At 44.0% G+C, this 23,083-nt stretch overlaps 1 protein-coding gene across 5 annotated transcripts in view; it reads left to right on the top strand.

Moving 5' to 3' along the window:
* The first annotated feature begins 327 nt into the window (after window positions 1-327).
* Window positions 328-23,083, top strand: part of LOC139561001 (protocadherin-7-like) — a 211,893-nt gene continuing 189,137 nt past the window's right edge. Inside the window, exons 1-2 of one of the 5 annotated variants that reach the window (XM_071377794.1) lie at window positions 336-869; window positions 1,105-4,532. In XM_071377794.1, the coding sequence (XP_071233895.1) occupies window positions 1,455-4,532 (3,078 nt within the window). In that variant the 5' untranslated portion in view covers window positions 336-869; window positions 1,105-1,454. Of the gene's footprint in view, window positions 4,533-23,083 lie in introns of all 5 variants that reach the window. The other 4 variants (XM_071377798.1, XM_071377796.1, XM_071377795.1 and 1 more) reach the window with 4 other exon arrangements.

Below are 23,083 nucleotides of genomic sequence, written 5' to 3'. Positions count from 1 at the left end.
GGCTGCATAGCACCGTCTTCATAGCACGGTCTACTGGCTACAGACATCGTATGACTGTGTAATGAACAAAACACCACCATGTAAAATGCGGCAGTCCAATATTTTCTATTGGCGCATTATAGGCTAAGCCATAACGCAATTTACACATTGAATTAATCAAGCGGCATCCTCGTAAAATGGTTCATGTTAGAGTGTATCTTTTCTAAGCCATCTCACTATACCCACGCCCCGCACCCTGACTAAGACCATTCGAATGGGTAGTGTGTGATGCATTGCAATTGCATTTTCTTCATGTGGTACAGAGTCACATTTGGTTAAATCATCCCTTTATTAACGAGAAAAAAGGACTCTCGTCTCTCTCTTTCCCTCCCTCTCATTTGAACAAATAGGCTACTTCGTCGCCTACCCTCTAGAAACCTACCAAACAAGTTCAGCCCTAGTTGCGTGCGCTGGGGAACGAAACTGGAGAGGTGGAGAGAGCGCGCGAGACACAATTGTGAATCGCTCTCACAGTCCAGCAGATAGGTGCTGCAAACGCACGCTGCGTTCATGCATGTGAAGAGTGGTCGCTTGGATTGAGAATGCGGAAAAGAACGAGGATTCTCACGTAATAATTCACCGACATTTTCCAATTATCTACATCGGGAATTACAATTGTCCTTGTTTGTTTCATTTTTTATTATTCCCTCACTATCAGTTTTTTTTATCTATCCGTATTGCTTGCGACTGTGAGAACTGTGAGAACTAACCTTAACTACTTACGGGCTGCTTCTTATAAGTGAGTGAACGTAGAGAAGAAATCAGAGTGCACGGATGCTGCTTGGATAGGCTACTGGACACATAATGTGTTGCTTGTACGCTGCTTCAAGGTAAGAAGACGAGTGGCTCTGTAAAGTAGCCTAACTGTATCATCACAATTTGGGAATCTGTGCGGGCATTTCATTGCCACTAATCTGTTGGAAATATCTTCGAAGGAATCTTGACCATTTACATCGCTTCTATATCAATCTGGGAGATTTTATTTTTTTGTCTAACAGAATAAACTCGGACTGATTCAACATTAAAATAAAATAAGATAACATTTTGGACATTTTCTCTTTACAGGCATGATAAGATATTCGGAATCCTTATGAATTCATGACATAGGATATAACCAGACTGAACGGACTGTTAAAGAAACATTTATTCGTTGCTGGAAAAAAGGGGTGAGGATAATCCCCCCTCCACAAAAAAAATAAATGAAGAAAAGTATAGCGGGTGCACTTGCTCTTATTCACTGCAGTTGAAGCGGTGTTGGTGTGCGTCCGGAGTATGAAGTCTTACACATCCTGAAACGAAGGACTTCAAATTCACCGAGAAGGAAAATTATGTTTTCCAAAAACAATAGCAGCAAGTAAACGTCATCCTCATTCGATTCAAGGCTTTAAAATCCAGTTGAGACATTGCGGGGAACAATGAGGACTACTGGCGCAGTGGACTATATATGCTACAGTTTACTCATCCTGCAGCTGCTGAATCAGCCCGATGCCAAGCAAGTGTTGCGATATCGCTTGGCTGAGGAGGGACCCGCCGATGTCAGGGTAGGGAACGTAGCCAAAGACCTCGGAATTGTCGCCGGGTCTGGTGAGGTGACGTTTACCCTCGAGTCCGGCTCAGATTTTTTCAAAATAGATAATATAACAGGCGAGCTGACCACTAATGAACGGCGGATAGACCGTGAAAAATTACAGCAGTGCCAAATGATATTTGATGAAAACGAATGTTTCATAGATTTTGAAGTGTCAGTAATTGGACCGGCTCAGAGCTGGGTTGACCTGTTCGAGGGGAAAGTCATTATTTTAGACATAAATGACAACACCCCGTCTTTCCCCTCTCCTGTTCTGACACTGTCAGTGGAGGAGAACAGACCGATTGGCACTCTCTATCTCCTGCCCACTGCCACCGACAGAGATTTTGGCAGGAACGGAATTGAGAGATATGAGCTTATTCAGGACAGCGGGGAGAGCTCCAGGCGCCTGGGTTCGAACTCAGGGGGACACGGAGTGGACAGCAGGAGATTTGATGAGGGGGCAGCCAGGAGCAGCGTCTTTGAACTGCAAGTTGCTGACACAACTGATGGGGAAAAACAGCCGCAGCTCATCATTAAAGGAGCGCTGGACAGGGAGCAGAGGGACTCTTATGAGCTCACCCTGCGTGTTAGGGATGGGGGCGACCCCCCACGCTCCTCCCAGGCCATCCTGAGGGTGATGATCACTGATGTGAATGACAACAGCCCCCGCTTTGAGAAGGCTGTGTATGAGGCTGACCTGCCAGAGAACAGCTCCCCTGGTGCCCCCATCCTGCAGCTGAAAGCAGCTGACGCGGACGTCGGGGTGAACGGTCAGATTGAGTACGTATTCGGCGCGGCCACAGAGTCAGTGCGTAGGCTGCTGAGGCTGGACGAGAGCTCGGGGTGGCTGAGCGTGCTCCATCGTATTGACCGCGAGGAGGTGAGTCAACTACGCTTCACGGTGATGGCGAGGGACCGAGGTCAGCCGCCCAAAATGGACAAGGCCACCGTGGTCCTCAACATCAAAGATGAGAACGACAACGTGCCTGCTATCGAGATTCGTAAGATCGGACGCATTTTCTTGAAAGATGGAGTGGCCAACGTGGCAGAGGATGTAGTGGTGGACACGCCTATAGCCTTAGTCCAGGTGTCAGACCGCGATCAGGGCGAGAACGGCATCGTGACCTGCACTGTGGTGGGTGACGTGCCCTTCCAGCTCAAACCGGCCAGTGAGATTGAGGGTGAGATGAATAAGAAGAAATACTTTCTCCATACATCAGCCCCACTGGACTATGAGGCCACACAGGAGTACAACGTGGTCATCGTGGCTGTGGACTCAGGAAGCCCTAGCCTGGCCAGTAATAACTCGCTTATCGTGAAGGTGGGAGACTTCAACGACAACCCACCCATCTTTAGCCAGAACGTGGTGGAGGTGTCCTTTCTGGAAAACAATGCCCCAGGCGAGAGGGTGACCACAGTGCGGGCAATCGATGCTGACAGTGGCAAGAATGCGGAAATCGCCTACTCCCTCGTCTCCTCTGTAAATGGGATATTCTCCATTGATGCAGACAGTGGTGACATCAGAGTAAACACCATTCTGGACAGGGAGCAAACAGAGAGGTATGAGTTCAAAGTGATAGCTAAAGATAAGGGCATGCCCATTCTCCAGGGGTCAGCCACTGTGGTGGTCCTGGTGGCAGATAAGAACGACAATGAGCCAAAGTTCATGCAGGATGTGTTCACCTTCTACGTCAAAGAGAACCTAACACCCAACAGCCCCGTTGGCATGGTGACCGTCATTGACGCTGACCAGGGCCAGAACGCTGAAATGAGCCTCTTCATCGAGGAAGAGGAGGATATCTTCTCCATTGAGAATGACACAGGAACCATTTTCTCCACCATGTCATTTGACCGTGAGCAGAAGACTTCATACACGTTTAGGGTCAAGGCCGTGGACGGTGGAGACCCACCCAGATCCGCCACAGCCACTGTGTCACTTTTTGTGATGGACGAGAACGACAACCCGCCAACCGTCACCTTCCCCATCAACAGCTCTTACACCCTCCTGCCCCCCTCCAGCAACATCAGGACTGTAGTACGTACCGTCATAGCCACTGATACGGACACAGGGATCAACGCTGACCTGAGCTACAGCATCATCGGCGGAAACCCCTTCAAACTGTTTGAGATTGACGGGGGCAGCGGGGTCATCTCACTGGTGGGGAAGCTGGAGCAGAAACACTATGGCCTCCATAGACTGGTGGTTCAGGTGAACGACAGCGGGCAGCCCTCCCAGAGCACCACTACCCTTGTGCATGTCTATGTCAATGAGACCCTCTCCAACTCCACCATCGTAGAGGCCCAGGTGGCCAAGAGCCTGGGTACGCCGCTCAATACCAACATCGCTGGTGACCCCAACTACGACCTGGGTAAGCAGCGGCTGAGCATCGTCATCGGGGTGGTGTCGGGCATCATGACGGTCATTCTCATCATCCTCATCGTCGTCATGGCCCGTTACTGCCGCCCCAAGAACAAGAATGGCTATGAGGCAGGCAAGAAGGACCACGAGGACTTTTTCACCCCTCAGCAGCATGACAAGGGCAAAAAGCCTAAGAAAGACAAGAAGAACAAGAAGTCCAAACAGCCACTGTACAGCAGCATCGTCACCATTGAGGCCTCCAAGCCCAACGGCCAGCGCTACGATGGTGTCAACGAGAAGCTGTCGGACAGCCCTGGGATGGGCCGGTACCGGTCTGTTAATGGAGGGCCCGGGAGCCCGGATCTGGCCCGGCACTACAAGTCCAGCTCGCCACTGCCCACGGTCCAGCTCCACCCCCAGTCGCCCACGGCCGGGAAAAAGCATCAGGCTGTTCAGGACCTGCCCCCTGCCAACACCTTCGTTGGCACCGGAGATAACATTTCCCTTGGATCTGACCACTGCTCTGAGTACAGCAGTCAAACCATCAACAAGTACAACAAACAGGTAAGAATACATTGACTCAATATATATATATATATATATATATATATGTCATTTTTTTCTTCTTTTTTTTCTTTCTGTTTTCAAATGTGTCATGTTTCTCCCTCTCTTAGTGTTATCTCCTGCGTAATGCCTCCTGACAGGCCTAGTCTCAGTAGTCATGTTGCTTTTATGGTGCTAATATGTGTCAAGTTAGCTGTATTGATCTGTTTTGGTTTGGAGTGCCACTCACCATGTGATATTGAAAAAGGAAATGAGGACATGCGTAGCCTATGCCAGGATATCATTTTCACTCGCCGGAGCGTATCCGGCTCTTTTGCTCTCTCTAGTATTGTGAGGCGGTTTAGTTTGACTGGGGTGTCACTTTGGCTGACGTATGTGTTTTGAGTGTTGTAGACCGCCTGCATACGGGTCTGGTTTGCAGTTATTCTATCACAGTGTGGCTAGGTAGCTAGGATACCCTTCTGCTAGGTCAATAACTCCCCGCCCTCTTTGTAACAAGGCAACCTTTTTCTTCCTTTTAGAGGGTGAAAAAAAACAAGAGAAGGAGAAAAAAAAGGAAGACATTGTGATAATGAAATACAGGAGTGGCCTTCTAAAGGAATGCTAACCGAGTGTGCCGTGTTTTACATGGATTTCAGCTTGACTAGGAACATCTGGGCAGGAGGTCACAACATTCCTGTGCCCTGATGTGTCTGCATCAATTCACTGACCCAGCAGTCAAATCGGGCTTACATAAACCTCTCCCTCCTGCTCTTTCTCTCTCTTTCTCGCTCATGTTCTGTCTCAGACACGTTCTGTCTTTCGCTCTCTCCATCCCTTCTGTAGGCTACTCTCATTTATCTCCTCATCCATCTCTCTCTTCCCTCTTTCTCTCTCTCTCCTTCGTCTCACTATACCCTCTTTATTTCCTTATGACACCCATCTCTTACGCATTCTCCCTCCGGCCATCCCTTCCTCTGTTTCCTATCTTCCTCGCTCCTCTCATCGACTCTTTGTGCCATCATTCATGGCTGCATGCATGACAGGGACATTCATATTCTAGGGAAGTGTGAATGAATCAATTCATATCATTATGGTTCTTAAAAAATATATATATATGAAAAAGCCAGGTGGAGCGAAGCAAGGTTAATACATTATGAAGTCTGTTCCTTTTCATCTGCATTTACCAGGAAAATAACACTTACCCTATTGTTTCATATGTTTTCTATGGCAATCTAATGCATTATTGATTGTTCTCTTACGTGTTGTAAGCAGCAAACTCCTCTTGCATTGCTGTGTGCTGTTCTGTCAGCACAGTAGATTGGGCTGATTTCTCTCTCCCTTGTCTCTCTCTCTCTCTCTCTCTCTCTCTCTCTCTCTCTCTCTCTCCCTTGTCTCTCTCTCTCTCTCTCTCTCTCTCTCTCCTTTGTCTCTCTCTCTCTCTCTCTCTCTCTCTCTCTCTCTCTCTCCCTTGTCTCTCTCTCTCTCCCTTGTCTCTCTCTCTCTCTCTCTCTCTCTCTCTCCCTTGTCTCTCTCTCTCTCTCTCTCTCTCTCTCCCTCTCTCTCCCTTGTCTCTCTCTCTCCCTTGTCTCTCTCTCTCCCTTGTCTCTCTCTCTCTCTCCCTTGTCTCTCTCTCTCTCCCTTGTCTCTCTCTCTCTCTCCCTTGTCTCTCTCTCCCTTGTCTCTCTCCCTTGTCTCTCTCTCTCTCTCTCCCTCCCTTGTCTCTCTCCCTTGTCTCTCTCCCTTGTCTCTCTCCCTTGTCTCTCTCTCTCTCTCTCTCTCTCTCTCTCTCTCTCTCTCTCTCTCTCTCTCTCTCTCTCTCTCTCTCTCTCTCTCTCTCTCTCTCTCTCTCTCTCTCTCTCTCTCTCTCTCTCTCTCTCTCTCTCTCTCTCTCTCTCTCTCTCTCTCTCTCTCTCTCTCTCGCAGTATCCGCCTCCTCTCGCAGTATCCGCCTCCTCTCGCAGTATCCGCCTCCTCTCCCACCCTATCTTTCACTCTCCTCAAAATCATTGCTCTCAATTTCTTTTTGCTCTTTTCCTCGCTTGCCTTTTTTCATGCAGTGTCTCTTTCTTTATTAATCTTCTCTCCCTTACTCTACTCTATATCCCTTTCCCTCCTGCTATTTCCTCTCTTTTTCCTCTACTGTCTCTAACAGCTTCTAATGCGCCGTATTCAGTGTTTTGTGTGAGGACTGCTGTTGCTTACGGATGTCCCATCCATAATTAACAGGCCACTCTATTCGCTGCGGCAGAGCCATGTATTGTGTATGTCGCTAGCTGTGCTGCTGCACTTTTCTATAATTATTTATTTACTTTTTTATGTGAATTCTCGCTACAGCGTTTTTTTTTTTTATAGACAAGTCAATTCATTCAAGGATTCAGACACAGACCCGAAACACACATGGATGTCGAGCATTGAGTGTTGAGGGTTTGCAAAGGCTGTCCCCGCCACCATAATGTGCAATTACCTCTATTTAAACATGCAGAGCTACTTTTTCTCGATTCTCCTCAACGGTAACTCCCACTGGCTAATGTAGAAGTGTTGCCCTCTATGGTTTAATGAATATTGTCAGAAGCAGCGGCAACTGTAGCCCCATGTACCCATTAGGAACCAGAGAGACAGTATATAACATTCTATAACGTGTTATTACATTCCCATACATGCCGTGTCAAACATTCCCTGTTGATACTTTGATTGAACGGCTGCACTTACAGTCTCCTGAGGTTAATTTAATTGCTGGGAAATGCCCTTTACGTATAGATGTGCCCCAATTATGGCATCAAGTGACCATGTCTTTAATAGAGAGCAGAGTGGTAGTCATGCTCTTGCATTTTAGGGCCACCACAGCTAAAACACGCTGGCAAGGACCCCCCTTTGGTTGAGGACATAATGTGTAATGAAACGCATAAGGATTCTGAGGTGCTGGGGATGGAATTATACATAGAAATAGAATGAATAGATTCGATTTCTATCGAATTAAACATGGCTTCTTGTCCGACTCCGTTGTTGCTATGGTTTTGCATGCAGAGCCGGTGGGAGGTTGGATTAGGGATAAGGTTTCATATCTGATTGTAGAGAATTGCACAGTAGATCACATTGTATTGCGACTGCTGGAGACAGGGTAATCCGCAATGTCAAATTGATCACATTAGATATGGAAATTGCTATTCAAAACATATCAGATTTAACCTTTGTTATTGAATTAACAGTGGCAGGAAATCCAAAATGCATTGCAATCTATGATATTTAAGGCTCAATGAGGTTGAAACCTTTTGATGGGATTAGCAAATCTCTCTCACTCACACACATTCACCGACTGTCTCTCCCTCTCTCTCTCTCTCTCTCTCCATCTTTCCCTCTTTACTTTCTCCTCTTTATGGATCTCTCTCGCTTTCTCCACTTCTCACACTCTCCTTCGCTCACTCTCCTCCTAGAAATAGAGACAGACACAAGAAAGAGAGCCCTGTTTGCGGTACACAGAGTGGTCTCTACTTTTCCACATGAGAGTTGGGGGGGGGGGGCAGCTTCACTATCCTATTGACTATGAGTCTCTACTGCGGTATCAGGTTCCTTCTAGGTCTCCTTCCACCTCATCCTTCGCCTACCTAATATAACAATAACCACCGCACATGCAGCAGCCGGCTTGGGCTCCAAGCAGGTAACCAGGCAACCAGTGAAGTTTAGCAGGTTGTCGTCAGACATTTAAGCAGTCATTAAGCCAGGGGAGCACAGAGTGAGAAGCCAGCGTGTCACTGAGCAGCCATTGAGTTAGAACAGTAGGGTGATGTACCTGACATTTCAGTCATTCCTGGAACACCACACGGATTGGATTCAAGCCTGTGTTTTTTGTCTCTCTCTCTTTCTTCCATTGTATCCCTACTGCGACATTGTTCTCAGTTGTCATGTTTCCGTAGCCAAATCCCTGTGTTAAACAGTGTTTTAGTTGATAATCGTCATACTCTCAAATACCAAATGCCTAAAGCTAAATTATTGGTCACACTTTATTTGGAAATGTCCAGATTTTCCATTTGTAGATGCTCTACAGATGGTCATACTATCAACAAAATATCTGTTGATGAGCATCTGCCTGCTAAGGTTAGGGTTAGGCTTAGAATAAGGGGTTAGGGTAAAGATTAAGGTAAGGGTTAGGGCTAGGGTCAGGTTAAGGGTTAAGTTAAGGATTACAATAAGGGTTAAGGTTAGGGTTAGGTCTAGGGTTAGGTTTAGTAGATAGTTAGCTGAAATGTTACTGATAGTCTGTAGAGCAGGGGTTTCCAACAGGTCGATCACGAGCTACCAGTAGCTCGCAGTCCACCTATGAGTAGCTTGCCAAACAATTCTGAAAGTATATGCAATTTTCACTTGTTCCACCACAAACTGTCATAAACAAATCTCTTTCAGACACCGCAAGCTCCCAGCTACTACCTTATCAATGCAACATTGACATTATCACACCGCTGGTTAGCCACTATTGGCTTAAAAAGCCAAACCTAACAAAATATCTGCCAATTATTTCCAGCATTTTTGCATCTGTCTGTCTGTGTGGTTTGTCTATCACTCCGAGTGTAGCCAGTTGATGTGATAACCGTCTTGTGGGTTGATTGAAATACTTTCCCCAAAACCTTCTCAATTAAATGTTAACTGCAAAGTAGGCTTACCTGGCAGAAGTATATCATGAGTAAGTATTTAATTTGTATCTAAAATGTATTTGCAAACGTGTCTATGAAATGAGCAGTAGCAGCATTGCTAGACTGGCACATTAGTCTGCACATTCCTCACTCCCTAGATGCACATTTAAAGGTGCAATATGCAGAAATCGCTCTGCCATTTCATGGTTGCTAAAATTCAAATAGTTCAGTTTAGGTTTATGTGACAAAACAAGCAATGTATAGTTTAGAGAATCATTATACCATCTAAACTGCTATGAGATATCTTTCCATAACCAAAAATATGTTTTGTTCAGCTGTTTGAAGCTGGTGTGCAAAACCAGAACAATTGTAATTTTTAGAGTTTTAAACCAGGAAAACAAAAATGAGAAAACATAATTTGGGAAAATATGAAAGATAATTTGATTTTATAGGGCCCCTCTTAGAGTTGTTTATTAACCATTATTTTACCCGAAATATTGACAGAAAACCTAGTGCACTACCTTTTCTTGTACACAAAGGACCCGGGGAAGAGTTGCAGGGGTGAGGAGAAGAGAAAGATATGCCTATTTGAAAGCTAGAATAAAATGAGTAGCTCGAGACATGTTACATTTTCTTAAAGCAGCTCTCATGTTACAAAAGGCTGGAGACCCCTGCTGTAGAGCATCTACAGATGGACTGTCCAAATAAAGTGTTACGAAATTATTGGCTAAGCTAAGATACTAAAGATAATTCCTTCGATAGCTCACCTTTTCTATCCAAAGACACAATGTTTACTCTTAAAGTAACTCACCATGCCTTTTTTAAGCGGGGCGTTTGAAATAATGTTATCCCCTGTCCAGGTGGATCCTTGTCTTATCTTTTCTAAACAATCGAGAACTGAGGCAGGTTGTAATCATATCCCTCTGCCTCAGGGCATGTATACATCTCCGTACAGTGGGTCAGCTGAGGCTGCCTCGCCTCAGGCTAGGGTTGGTTCAGCGAGCATGACTGGACATTGCCCCATTGCCCTCACTGCCCTCTCCTCCCTCACCTCATTCCACTTGCACAGTGTTGCTCCTATCCTCCCCCTTCCTTCCCTTCCCATCCCCTCCTCCAACTTGTCAAGCCCCAACTTACCTTATTTACATAAGGTTCCCTTCTCGCCACAGCATCTCAAACAAATAATATCAGCATGCAAATAGGGGTCATTACGTATGTGTTCGCTAGCCAAACACACATGATGTAACAGGCCTTTTGCACTGTCGGTCTGCCGAGATCACAAAACCAATATGGAAAAACCTCAATTTGCCTGGAGGCTAATTTGTTTAAAAACAGAAGCTACTGTGGTTACCGAAACACCTTTGAGATGCCACAATTGTCCTAATCTGTTTGCTGCCCCCTCTGTGAATCTTTATTATAGCCGTGTACTAACCTAGCGTGTTTGTAAATAGTCTGCAGCCTATATCTATACGAACCGTTGCAAATCGTCTACCTACTGTATTTTTACCCCGCTCTGTAAACTTCAGTACGTTTCTGTAACCTTCCATTTATTTGGTTCTGATTCTATCTGTGTCAAACAGGTTAAGGGAGGCAGTCACCAGTTGCACTCAATAAGGTAATTACTTGATAACAGGAACTGTTCGAGGTTTATCATGTTTGGTCAGGTTGACTCCCCCGTGGATGATGAAACGGGTCGGATGCTGAAACGGGTCGAATGACTGACTCGAGGCTGGACCGGAGAGAAAACATTGGCCACTGTTGTTATCATAGCCGTTGTATGATGCAAATTGCTCGTTTTGTTTATCTTCTATATTTGAATCCCATGTGGATCATCCACGTTACGGTACACTGTAAAGAAATAAGGAAGTAGGCATAAAATGTTCTGTATTCGGTATGTGTTCACCCATATGGGAGTTTGTGAATTGTAGCCATTTAGCTTATGCGTATAACCTACATGTAAAACATTTGGCATGAATCGGTTGAACAACATATTAATGGATTACATTCTTTGTAGAGTATAGCCACTAAAATTAAATCATCATGCAACTAACATAACATGAACGAAGCGGCATCTGTTTGCCTGTGTATCATTAAGTATATGCACAGCACAGGGGAAAAAGGGTTGGTGGTGTGAGAAGATGAAGATGGTGCAGAATGAGATCCGCTGGTTGGTTCATCACCGCTTTATGTTTAGTACAGGAGGTTGCCTGTGGTGCTGTGTGTTTACTGCCGTGTCGACTGATGCTAATTTGATCACATTTGTCTCGGATGGCTTAATTGACTTTGTTATGGACGGCAACACCACACCAGGCATTTTGTGTATGTGCTTTACAGTGAGACTGAAAGGGGGGATATTGGGAGAGATGGAGAAAGAGAGAGAGCGAGAGATAAAATACTTGTGAAATTGCACTGGCCAGCAAATTCCTGAATAATTTGAGTGGGGTGATTTAAATACATTAGTTTTAGGCCAGTGACTAATCTGCAGATTAGGGTTACCTGACAGCTAGGCATGCATGGAGAACAGATGCTGAAGGAAATAAGGAGGGAGAGAAAGTGAGAATGAGCAAGAGGGAGAACACTAGTCCCTACTCAATACTGAATGTGTTGGATTCTGTCTGACTAATTGTTTGACTACTGGTTGGGTGACCCTGTACATAACACTAAATAAGATGTGACTTAAGTGGTATTATACCTCATGTATTTCATGTATTTCAATGGCTTTGAATGAGCTACACTGGCTACCTGACCTGGAAACATATTGCGAAGGCGAGGCCTTTCGAAGGCAAGACTTTTTTCAAAAGAGTAGAAATCAATCGCCTTTAGGGTGTTTTCACATATAGTCTTCTTTAAAAGAACCGATCTCCGTCCTCTTTAAAGTGAACTCTGGGGTAAAAGCAAAAGAACTCAGTTCTCTTTATAATCACACTGCCCTTGCCTTTGAATGAGGACTCAACTCTTTTGCCGATTCACTTCACCTGTTTTGTGGACCGAGTTCTCTTTGCTTTCACATGTTTAGAACGGAACCAAGATCGTTTTCCAACATGCACTCTGGGTTTTTACAAATTGCAGGACAAACCATTCAATCAGAATGTGTTATCGGGCGGCTAGATATACCTACTTACATTTTGGAAGCTAATAGATTGCATTTGGTTAAAATATGAGACATAATAATTGTCATCAAAATATACTATTAGCAATAAATAGCAATACAATAACTGCAGAATAAAAAGTGCTCTAATTGAAAAGTGTACACCCAAGGTAGGCTACTGCCCCTTTAAGAGCTAGAATAGATTTTGTACCCTATGTTGTGATTCTCACCAAATATATTATCTTTTCACGCTATTCAAACCCCACAATTAATAAACAGCTTATGAAGCTATTTTAGCATATACAGTGGGGAGAACAAGTATTTGATACACTGCCGATTTTGCAGATTTTCCTACTTACAAAGCATGTAGAGGTCTGTAATTTTTATCATAGGTACACTTCAACTGTGAGAGACGGAATCTAAAACAAAAATCCCGAAAATCACATTGTATGATTTTTAAGTAATTAATTAGCATTTTATTGCATGACATAAGTATTTGATACATCAGAAAAGCAGAACTTAATATTTGGTACAGAATCCTTTGTTTGCAATTACAGAGATCATACGTTTCCTGTAGTTCTTGACCAGGTTTGCACACACTGCAGCAGGGATTTTGGCCCACTCCTCCATACAGACCTTCTCCAGATCCTTCAGGTTTCGGGGCTGTCGCTGGGCAATACGGACTTTCAGCTCCCTCCAAAGATTTTCTATTGGGTTCAGGTCTGGAGACTGGCTAGGCCACTCCAGGACCTTGAGATACTTCTTACGGAGCCACTCCTTAGTTGCCCTGACTATGTGTTTCGGGTCGTTGTCATGCTGGAAGACCCAGCCACGACCCATCATCAATGCTCTTACTGAGGGAAGGAGGTTGTTGGCTAAGATCTCGCAATACATGGCCCCATCCATCCTCCCCTCAATACGGTGCAGTCGTCCTGTCCCCTTTGCAGAAAAGCATCCCCAAAGAATGATGTTTCCACCTCCATGCTTCACGGTTGGGATGGTGTTCTTGGGGTTGTACTCATCCTTCTTCTTCCTCCAAACACGGCGAGTGGAGTTTAGACCAAAAAGCTCTATTTTTGAATCATCAGACCACATGACCTTCTCCCATTCCTCCTCTGGATCATCCAGATGGTCATTGGCAAACTTCAGACGGGCCTGGACATGCGCCTGCTTGAGCAGGGGGACCTTGTGTGCGCTGCAGGATTTTAATCCATGACGGCGTAGTGTGTTACTAATGGTTTTCTTTGAGACTGTGGTCCCAGCTCTCTTCAGGTCATTGACCAGGTCCTGCCGTGTAGTTCTGGGCTGATCCCTCACCTTCCTCATGATCATTGATGCCCCACGAGGTGAGATCTTGCATGGAGCCCCAGACCGAGGGTGATTGACCATCATCTTGAACTTCTTCTATTTTCTTCTATTTTCTAATAATTGCACCAACAGTTGTTGCCTTCTCACCAAGCTGCTTGCCTATTGTCCTGTAGCCCATCCCAGCCTTGTGCAGGTCTACAATTTTATCCCTGATGTCCTTACACAGCTCTCTGGTCTTGGCCATTGTGGAGAGGTTGGAGTCTGTTTGATTGAGTGTGTGGACAGGTGTCTTTTATACAGGTAACGAGTTCAAACAGGTGCAGTTAATACAGGTAATGAGTGGAGAACAGGAGGGCTTCTTAAAGAAAAACTAACAGGTCTGTGAGAGCCGGAATTCTTACTGGTTGGTAGGTGATCAAATACTTATGTCATGCAATAAAATGCAAATTAATTACTTAAAAATCATACAATGTGATTTTCTGGATTTTTGTTTTAGATTCCGTCTCTCACAGTTGAAGTGTACCTATGATAAAAATTACAGACCTCTACATGCTTTGTAAGTAGGAAAACCTGCAAAATCGGCAGTGTATCAAATACTTGTTCTCCCCACTGTAGATCACATAATGCAAACGCATAATCTGAACAAAAAACTACACATTTTGGAATTTCTGTGTGTCCTTGACACAAAACAGCACACATTTTTTTCCCGCAAACCTACACGTCACCATCTTCTCTCTTTTGTCGTAGCAATGTGAGGGTTTCTGGCAGGGGAAATGGTGTTGCAGTAGTTTAGTGTGTGGTACGGGAATTATGACAAGTGGACCTGGGGAGCTTTGCATTAACATTGTCCTAGGAAAGGGAACCGGACCACTTCAGGGGCTCTTTTGAGGAAACTGAGAGTTCACACTGCACAAAGAAATTGCGAACCGCACTGAGTTCACAGAAATTGTCTGAAAGGGACCAGGTGTGAAGACACCCCTAGAAAAGGAGGCCTTGATCAATCTCTCTCTCTTTGTCAATCTTCTGCTCTCTCTTCCCATTCTCTTTCTGTGCTCGTCTCTCCTTCTGTTCTGTTTTCTTTATTTCTATCCCTCTTCTCCTCGCTACATCTGCCATTGTGGCCATTGGCTGGGTATCAATGTAAATAGTCATGATTGAATCAGGAGCAGCCCAGATGCATTGGTAACATTTGTCATGATAACACGGTGAAAGAGAGAATGGGGAAGATAAGTCACAAAGTCAACCATAATGCGGCTTGATTGCTCAACGGCGCGCCTGCTTATTTTTGTGGAAGTGTCAGCAATGTCCCCTTCTTTCTGAGCCCACATTTCAATTGTATTACATTGAATATGTAGAATATTTGCAGGTAATTCTTCCCTTTTACCAGTATCTATTCCTGCACTTCATGTCGCTGTGGTGGTGGAGGCGGAAGCAAGGGGAAATCCTAGCTCTCCAGATGTTTTGTATTCAGTTTGTCTGAGGGCTAGTGTGAATTCCTGATAGGGGCCCACTCATTTTTGCTAAAAGGTACATTGCTATTGTTGGTATTTCCTATTGTGGCTGTCCCTCCTCATCTACTTGTTCTTCAAGCAGCAGCCCCAGTAACTCTGAACATCACTTAGCATCACTGCTAGTGAAACTCAGGGGAATAGTTTGCTGTCAACATGAAGGATCACAACAGGGCTCATACTGTATGTGGGTATGTCTGTCTTTGATTTTAATGGACAACAACACAATGGTTTCTGAGCTTCATAAAAATTGCACGGTCCACTGAGGCTTTCGGTGATGATACTATGTTGACTAGAAAAGGACAAAAATAATGGATATTTATGTTTTTAGCTCTGCTAGTGCTCTAGGGAATACATTTGTGAATGCATATGTGTATTTTAACATGTTTATTACATGTGCGTGTGCCTGTATCTGTACACTGTGTGTGTGTGTGTGTGTGCATCTTTGTGTGTACCTTTTTATCTGCGTATCTGAGCGTGTATCTGTGTGTGTATGTGAGCGATTAGGGCAGTCCCCGACAAAAAAAATCTTGGTCGATCCAGGCATCTGTTCTTTTTTTAAACGTGTATTTTTCCATATATACTGTAGACACACCCTATGTTCGAATAAAATCAACCATATGTAGGCTACTGAGCGTATCTGATGCTTTAACACTGTGATTAAATATGAAGTCACACAAATTACTAAAGATGGAGCCAGAGATCAATATAGCCTAACCAGAAGAAAAAAAACTCTTCCCGACCCTCCTCCTCCTTTTTGTGGAACAGTTTCATTTCAGTTATAACAAAGTCTTCATATCACAAAGTCATTGTCATGTGGTTAATAAAAATGATATCTAAATTAAAATGATACAAATCTAAAATGTAATTTCTATTGCCAATATGTAAAACTAGCCTACATAAAGCCACCAAATAAAAACGTTCCAGCCCGCAGGTGCAAAAAAATATCCTGATAAAAAATATCCTTTAAATCACATTGGCTATGCATGGTCTGGTTGCAAGGATCTTGAACCATTGTATCAAGTATTAACTTGGTACGGCCAAGCTCATGCTAGCAAACTTGCAACATTGTGTAAAATATTCTGGGCCCTCGGAGTTTCCCGTGCCAGTGAGCTCCGGACAGACAGACACAGCTGTATAAGAAGTAATCAGATCGGCCTTTTTTATGACGTTTCCACCGGATCAGAGCATGACATTTTGTCTCTCCTTTCATGTTGAATGGTTATCGAAATAGGCTATGTTGAGGAACTATTGTCATTCTCAATGCATGTCGAATGCATTAACAGAATTTACCTCAACCAAACAAACACTGTAGATTAGAAATTATGGTAGTTAATGGTAAATGTACTACTGGTGACACTGGTGTGCCATCCCTGCGGCCTCCGCAATGGATTTGTTCACTCAGACAAGCGTGAATCAGACCGTTGTCTCGTGTGCCATCATTCTTTTACAATATATTTGCCACTGTTCAACTAAAAACAACATCTTGTCGGCCAAATGCCCATCGACCAAATACTCGACTAAATGGGGTCAGCCCTATGGGGTCAGTTCTCACATATGCTGAGCAATTGTTGGCTGCTTTTCCATCACTCTGTGCCTTTGAACGGGGTATGCTATTAGGTGCCAGGTGCACCGGTTTGTGTCAAGAACTGCAATGCTGCTGGGTTTTTCATGCTCAACCATTTCCTGTGTGTATCAAGAATGGTCCACCACCCAAAGGACATCGGGCCAACTTTACACAACTGTGGGAAACCTTGGAGTCAACATGGGCCAGCATCCCTGTGGAATGCTTTCGACACTTTATAGAGTCCATGCCCCGATGAATTGAGGCTGTTCTGAGGGCAAAAGGGGGGACTCAATATTAGGAAGGTGTCCTTAATGGTTTGTACACTCAGTGTATGCTTGTGTAGTGCCACCAGTGTGGTGTCAGACGAGTGGACCGTTTTCTAATGTTTCAGAGGCTACTGATGTCAAAATAATCATACTGACACACAACAAATACTGCTAAGAGATATATCTGGGTCTAAATAGATGCACTATGTAGTGTTTGACGTGATTGTTTGGTTTAGGACTTGTACTGGATGCATTTCAGGATGTTTTTGCAACGTTTCACAGGTTTAAACAACCTCCAATGTGCAGTGCTCTCACACTCGTGGTCTAAATGGCTCACACTTTTTCCCATAATTCAGCCTCTAATGCAGGCCTAGGCAATTCCAGTCCTCGGGAGCCTGATTGGTGTCACACTTCTCCACCATCCCTAGCAAACACACCTGATTTAAACTAATTGCACTTTTAACTGAAGATCATGATTAGTTGATTATTGGAGTCAGATGTGTTAGCTGGGGCTGGGGCAAAAGTGTGACACCAATCAGACCTACGAGGACTGGAGTTGCCCAGTGCTGTTCTAATGTCACCCGTCACTGTCGGCAACCACTGGCGACCAATCCCATCGCTCGTTGTCATGGCTGTTGAAAGGAGCAAGGTGCAGCGTGGTGAGCGTACATTTTCTTTTATTGAGAAAATGACGCCAAACAAAACAATAAACACTACAAAAACAAACCGTGAAGCTCAAAGGCAAAGTGCCCTAAACAAAGTCAACTTCCCACAAACACAGGTGGAAAAAAGAGCTACCTAAGTGTAACGGATGTGAAATGGCTAGCTAGTTAGCGGGTACGCGCTAGTAGCGTTTCAATCAGTTACGTCACTTGCTCTGAAACCTAGAAGTAGTGTTGCACCTTGCTCTGCGAGGGCCGTGGCCTTTGTGGAGCGATGGGTAACGATGCTTCGTGGGCGACCGTTGTTGATGTGTGCAGAGGGTCCCTGGTTCGCGCCCGTGTCGGGGCGAGGGGACGGTTTAAAGTTATACTGTTACATTGGTGCCGTGACCCGGATCACTGGTTGCTGCGGAAAAGGAGGAGGTTGAAAGGGGGGTGAGTGTAACGGATGTGAAATGGCTAGCTAGTTAGCGGGTACGTGCTAGTAGCGTTTCAATCAGTTACGTCACTTGCTCTGAAACCTAGAAGTAGTGTTGCACCTTGCTCTGCAAGGGCCGCGGCCTTTGTGGAGCGATGGGTAACGACGCTTCGTGGGTGTCAGTTGTTGATGTGTGCAGAGGGTCCCTGGTTCGCGCCCGGGTCGGGGCGAGGGGACGGTTTAAAGTTATACTGTTACATAAGTATGGTTCCCAAAACATAGAAATAGAAAATCATAGAAACACAAAAACATAGAATGCCCACCCCAACTCACGCCCTGACCAAACCAAAATAGAAACATAAAAAGGATCTCTAAGGTCAGGGCTTGACACTCGTTAGTGAGATTTGAACTTGTTTATGAAGAGGGGATGGCTAATGTTATTTGGAAGACAGACAGAGGGAAATGCGATGGGCTGAATTGTTTTGTCTGCCTGGCTGATTACTGTGTCAGTGGTGCCTGGGTGCTGACAAGTGGAAAAACTCTGATCTGCTCGGGTTTAACCACGTACCAACAAACGGGTGTGATCATTCTACAGTGGTCCCTGGAGCGTACGATCAAACCGGTTTGATTAGAATGCTTATTTTGAACATCCAGTATCGATTGACGCAACTGTCAGCATTTGAGCTGGCCACACTGTTTTTTCACAGAAACATTTTGCAAAAAACACAGTCCTTACAAAGTTAGGTCCTGAATGTGCCCAGTTTATTTTTGGATGCAGTGTTCAGACAATCACAGAAGTAGCAACAGCATACACAATCATCCAAACTGGAAAATGTAAGCTACATAAGTCCTAGCGCTAACTGAGGAAATATTGACATAACGCAAGCGGTCATATTTAGATAACTCTCGGCTGACAGAAACCACAATATGAATGAGCTAATAGCAATTACTATTTATAATTCATCACATCACGGGTCAGCTCAACATTGATCGAAATAATTGAGTAAAACACTTTCGAGAAATCGAAAGTAATCTGTGCGTGGGCTCTCCTCGAAGAGAGAAGTTTGTGAAGAGAGAAGTTTGTTCGGCTCAGTAAAGCCTCAAACATAAATTGTCCCCAACACTGAAATGGGTTAATTCTATGCGAATTAATGAGGAGGCGGAACACACCTCAATTCATACTGTTGTTAGAAAATAATTTGAAATTCACAAATTGAAACATATCCTATAGATAATTAACAGGCAACGTGTGTGAACTGTTCTGTTGCGTAACAATCACATTTTGGAACAGTGAGTGCATTCTGACATCTACGTGCTTACAACAACTCACGCTGGGGCGACCGTTAGAGATATTCAGTTAATAGATACAACCTTCAGAATCTGATTGATTTCAGGGAGTCCTGACAAACACACAGGCTCACACAGAGAGAAGCATACACACACATTCACATGGATGCAACACAAACAGAAACACAGGCACAAACGCACACACCCATGCACACACACACACACACATTCACAGTCTGCTCATTTGGCACCGATCACTCGTTAATATTTTTCTCTGGAGCGGCTGTTGAAATATTAGGATATGTGAGGATCTCTTGACTGCATAACAAGGATTAAGAATCAGCCAAGATAAATAATACAGTTAATCCCCAGCATATTTGTGCAAAAGGATAGCGTTTTATGCAACAAGATCTCATAGTTTGACATCGAAATTCGATGTCTATGTTTGACTCATTAATTCCTCGTGGTCACAGGGTTAAAACAGAAACATCTCAAAGTGTTATGTTTAAGTATTGAGTCCGAGTGGTTACGGTTAGGGCTATGGTTTGGGGAAGGCTTAAAAAAAAAATATTTTAACAATCCACTGTTACCATCTGATGTACTCAATACCTTTTCTTTATTTGAAATGATTGTTTATTTGGGAAAAACACAATTCAGACACACTTGACATTTTCACATTATCATTGAGACTTCTTTCACACCAATCCACAGTTCAGCAATTGTTAATAAGCATGTCTAGACATGCAATACTGCCCTCAGGGTCATGTCACACCTCCAAGTTCATCCATAGAATGTACATAGTTGTCAGCATTAATTAACAATGTTCTCAGGACCTTTTCAAACGTCCGTAATCGAAGTCTATTTCTAGTGATCAGCCTGGTTCTATTACCAGGCATATCCATTCATATCCTCTAACCCGTTGTCTCAGGCTATAATGGATCGGACTTGACTTGGGAGAGGAGAAGAGGAACTTGAGAAGCAATATTATATTTTAAGTGTGTGTGTGCGTGCTACTGTGCCAGTGATTTTTTTTAGCTGGTCACGTTAGTTTTTGGTTCACAATTTCTATTATTATCAAGATTTATTCAAACAGCCATGGGTATCCAACAATAGGTATGCAGACCAAGTATTCAAAAAGTTTGGTCCGAAGTCTTGGTTGGATCTTTGCGATGCACAATTCAGTCATCATGCGATGTTTGAAAGAACGTTTCTTAAGGTTTTAGGCCTACCTGGCAGAATGATATCATGAAGATTTGTATCAATCCCTTGGCATTGATTTAGCAAAAAATTTTACCGGGAAAATTGAATTTCCCAAAAGATAAAACTGGTTTTAAGCGGCCCTACAACTGTAAAGTGACTGTTCAAAATCTCTAACAATCACACACTTTTTGAGATTGCGCAAAGCTTTTATTTTGTCCCTCCAAACAATCAACATAAATATGATATTGTCAAGTTAAAATGTAATTATTTGTGTATGGAGGGTAGGTCATTATAGGCTGTAGGCTACTTGCTCAGCCCGCAAATTAAAGATAAGATTTAAATGATGCACGCGTCATCTGCTTTCCCGGCCTAGTATTATTTTCATTCGGGCCAGTGCCAACTGAAAGTTACTGGCCCGAATTAAAAGAACACTAGGCCGGGAAAGCTGATGATGCATGCATCATTTAAATCTTATCTTGTGCCACTGGCAAATTTATCTGAATGTCAAGCCCTGCAAGGGCATGATCATTTAAAAGGTGGCTAGTCATTATTAACCTGGTTCTGTATGGAATACAGGTACATTATGGGACACAGCTCTGGTCAAAAATTGGTGCGACCAAATCTGGTGCTGGTGCCATCAACTGAGAAAGTTGAGCCACCAGTGGAAAAAGGGCTACCAGCGGAAAAAGTTATTCTGGAGCCCTAGTGTGTGTGCGTGAATGTGTGTGGCTCCTATGCAGAATAGAGAGGAGAACAACAGGGTCCTTCACAGTTCAGTCTCTCCATCATCCAGCACACCAGGCACAAACACAGCGACATGCCTGAGAGGGTTTCAATATCCTGTGTGTGTGTGTAATTTTCTCATATCCTACACATGTGTGTAATCCAACCCTCCCACAGTCCAAACCCATAGAATGAAAAAAATGAAAAACCCCACGTAACATGTGCAGCAGCAGCAGAAATATTCATTAGTGTCTGCAGGACAGGCCCTGTTATCGATGAGGCCTTACCTAGGAGAGAGAGCAGGCTATTAGCCCAGCTAGATAAATCTTGTCAAACACTGGACTAGTCTGGAAACTCCGACTGAAAAATGAGGGTCATGGACGGCCAGGAGTTTATGAGTGGCCTCGCTCGCATGTATCAAATCAGCTGAATTATGAAGTCCCACAGGCCTTTTCAGGAATGCTAATTTTCTTGTTTCCCTGCTTTCCCTCTCATTCTCTTGTTGAATCTCACCCTCTCTCTTTCATTCTGTTATTTTCTTTCTCTCCTACCCTCGTCTCTCTCTCTCTCTCTCTCTCTCTCTCTCTCTCTCTCTCTCTCTCTCTCTCTCTCTCTCTCTCTCTCTCTCTCTCTCTCTCTCTCTCTCTCTCTCTCTCTCTCTCTCTCTCTCTCTCTCTCTCTCTCTCTCTCTCTCTCTCTCTCTCTCTCTCTCTCTCTCTCTCTCCAGTAGCTATAGATTCTTCTCATGACATTAGAGGAATTATACAGTGATTTAGAGCGGTTGCTTCAGGTCAACCCATTTAATTACATAATTTAACTGTGAGGGTGTATGTGTACGTTAGCATGCTAGTCAATCTAATATACCTAACTGTGTATGCCTTTAACATACCCCCAGGTTTGTATGGTCTAACCGGATTTTGTGGGCCTTGACTCTAATGCTTATTTTAGAGAGACAAATCTGCCCAGTGATGCAGATTTTAGCCATTTGATAACGTTAGTCTATTGATTTGTAGCCATTTCCCTCCAGCCTTTTTGTTAACGTCACCGTTTCTCCTTGTTCTCCTCTTTCTGTTTCCTCCATCTCCCAGATATTAGAAAAGATGTGGGTTGGAGTCCTTTCTATCCCTCTATCCATCTGCCCTCTCTCTTTAGCAATGTTCCCCAGTAATAACTACACACAGTCAATTAGACTTGACCACAGGTTTCTGAAAGGTAGTCATGATGGAGAACTAGTCATAGAAGCACTTAGACAGTTTTGAGTGCAGTCTTTTACATCGTTCTTTAGTTATGGAAGGAGGGAACAAAGAACGGAGGGAATAATCTAGGCCTATAGAATGGTGTTTGGTACAGTCCATTAACTTCGGGGCGGGTTCAATGCAACACTTGGGGGAAAGAATATCCAATTGTAAATTACTAGACTGGATTCAATGATGAGAACGCCTTCAGGGCATGGAGAAACAGAACTCGCTCACAGAGGCGGAGAAATTAGGGAATGTTCTTACATTTGTTGCTGTTAGGGTTTGGCTTGATGAGGTTTGGGATTCGAGGGAAACGGAAGAGCATCAATCAAATTGACACATTTGTGGGCGATACTGTGAGTAGAATAATGAGGAAGAAAATCAATTCATACTCATACAGGCTCTTATTTTCCCCCCTTATATTACAGTGCTTTTAGTCTTTCATCTGCTTTTCCCTAAAATGTTCCATTTTGAATGTGATTGCTAATGAAAACATTAAATCTCTCTTATGCAGTATTAATAACAGAAGTCTCTTTAAGTGAGTTGTCCTGCTGAGCACATAAGTATGTAAATAGGGTGTCATGCGAGGAAGGCTCTTATGAATTTACTCTGCGGAGGGAGCTCATGGTTTTGACAAGGCCCTAAGTGCCAGCGCGGGTGAAATTTAACAACTGTGTCA

Source organism: Salvelinus alpinus, chromosome 31 (genome assembly GCF_045679555.1).
Source record: "Salvelinus alpinus chromosome 31, SLU_Salpinus.1, whole genome shotgun sequence".
Classification (NCBI taxonomy): domain Eukaryota; kingdom Metazoa; phylum Chordata; class Actinopteri; order Salmoniformes; family Salmonidae; genus Salvelinus; species Salvelinus alpinus.
Note: the sequence above shows the minus strand (reverse complement) of the source record. Positions and strands in the feature narration are given on the sequence as shown.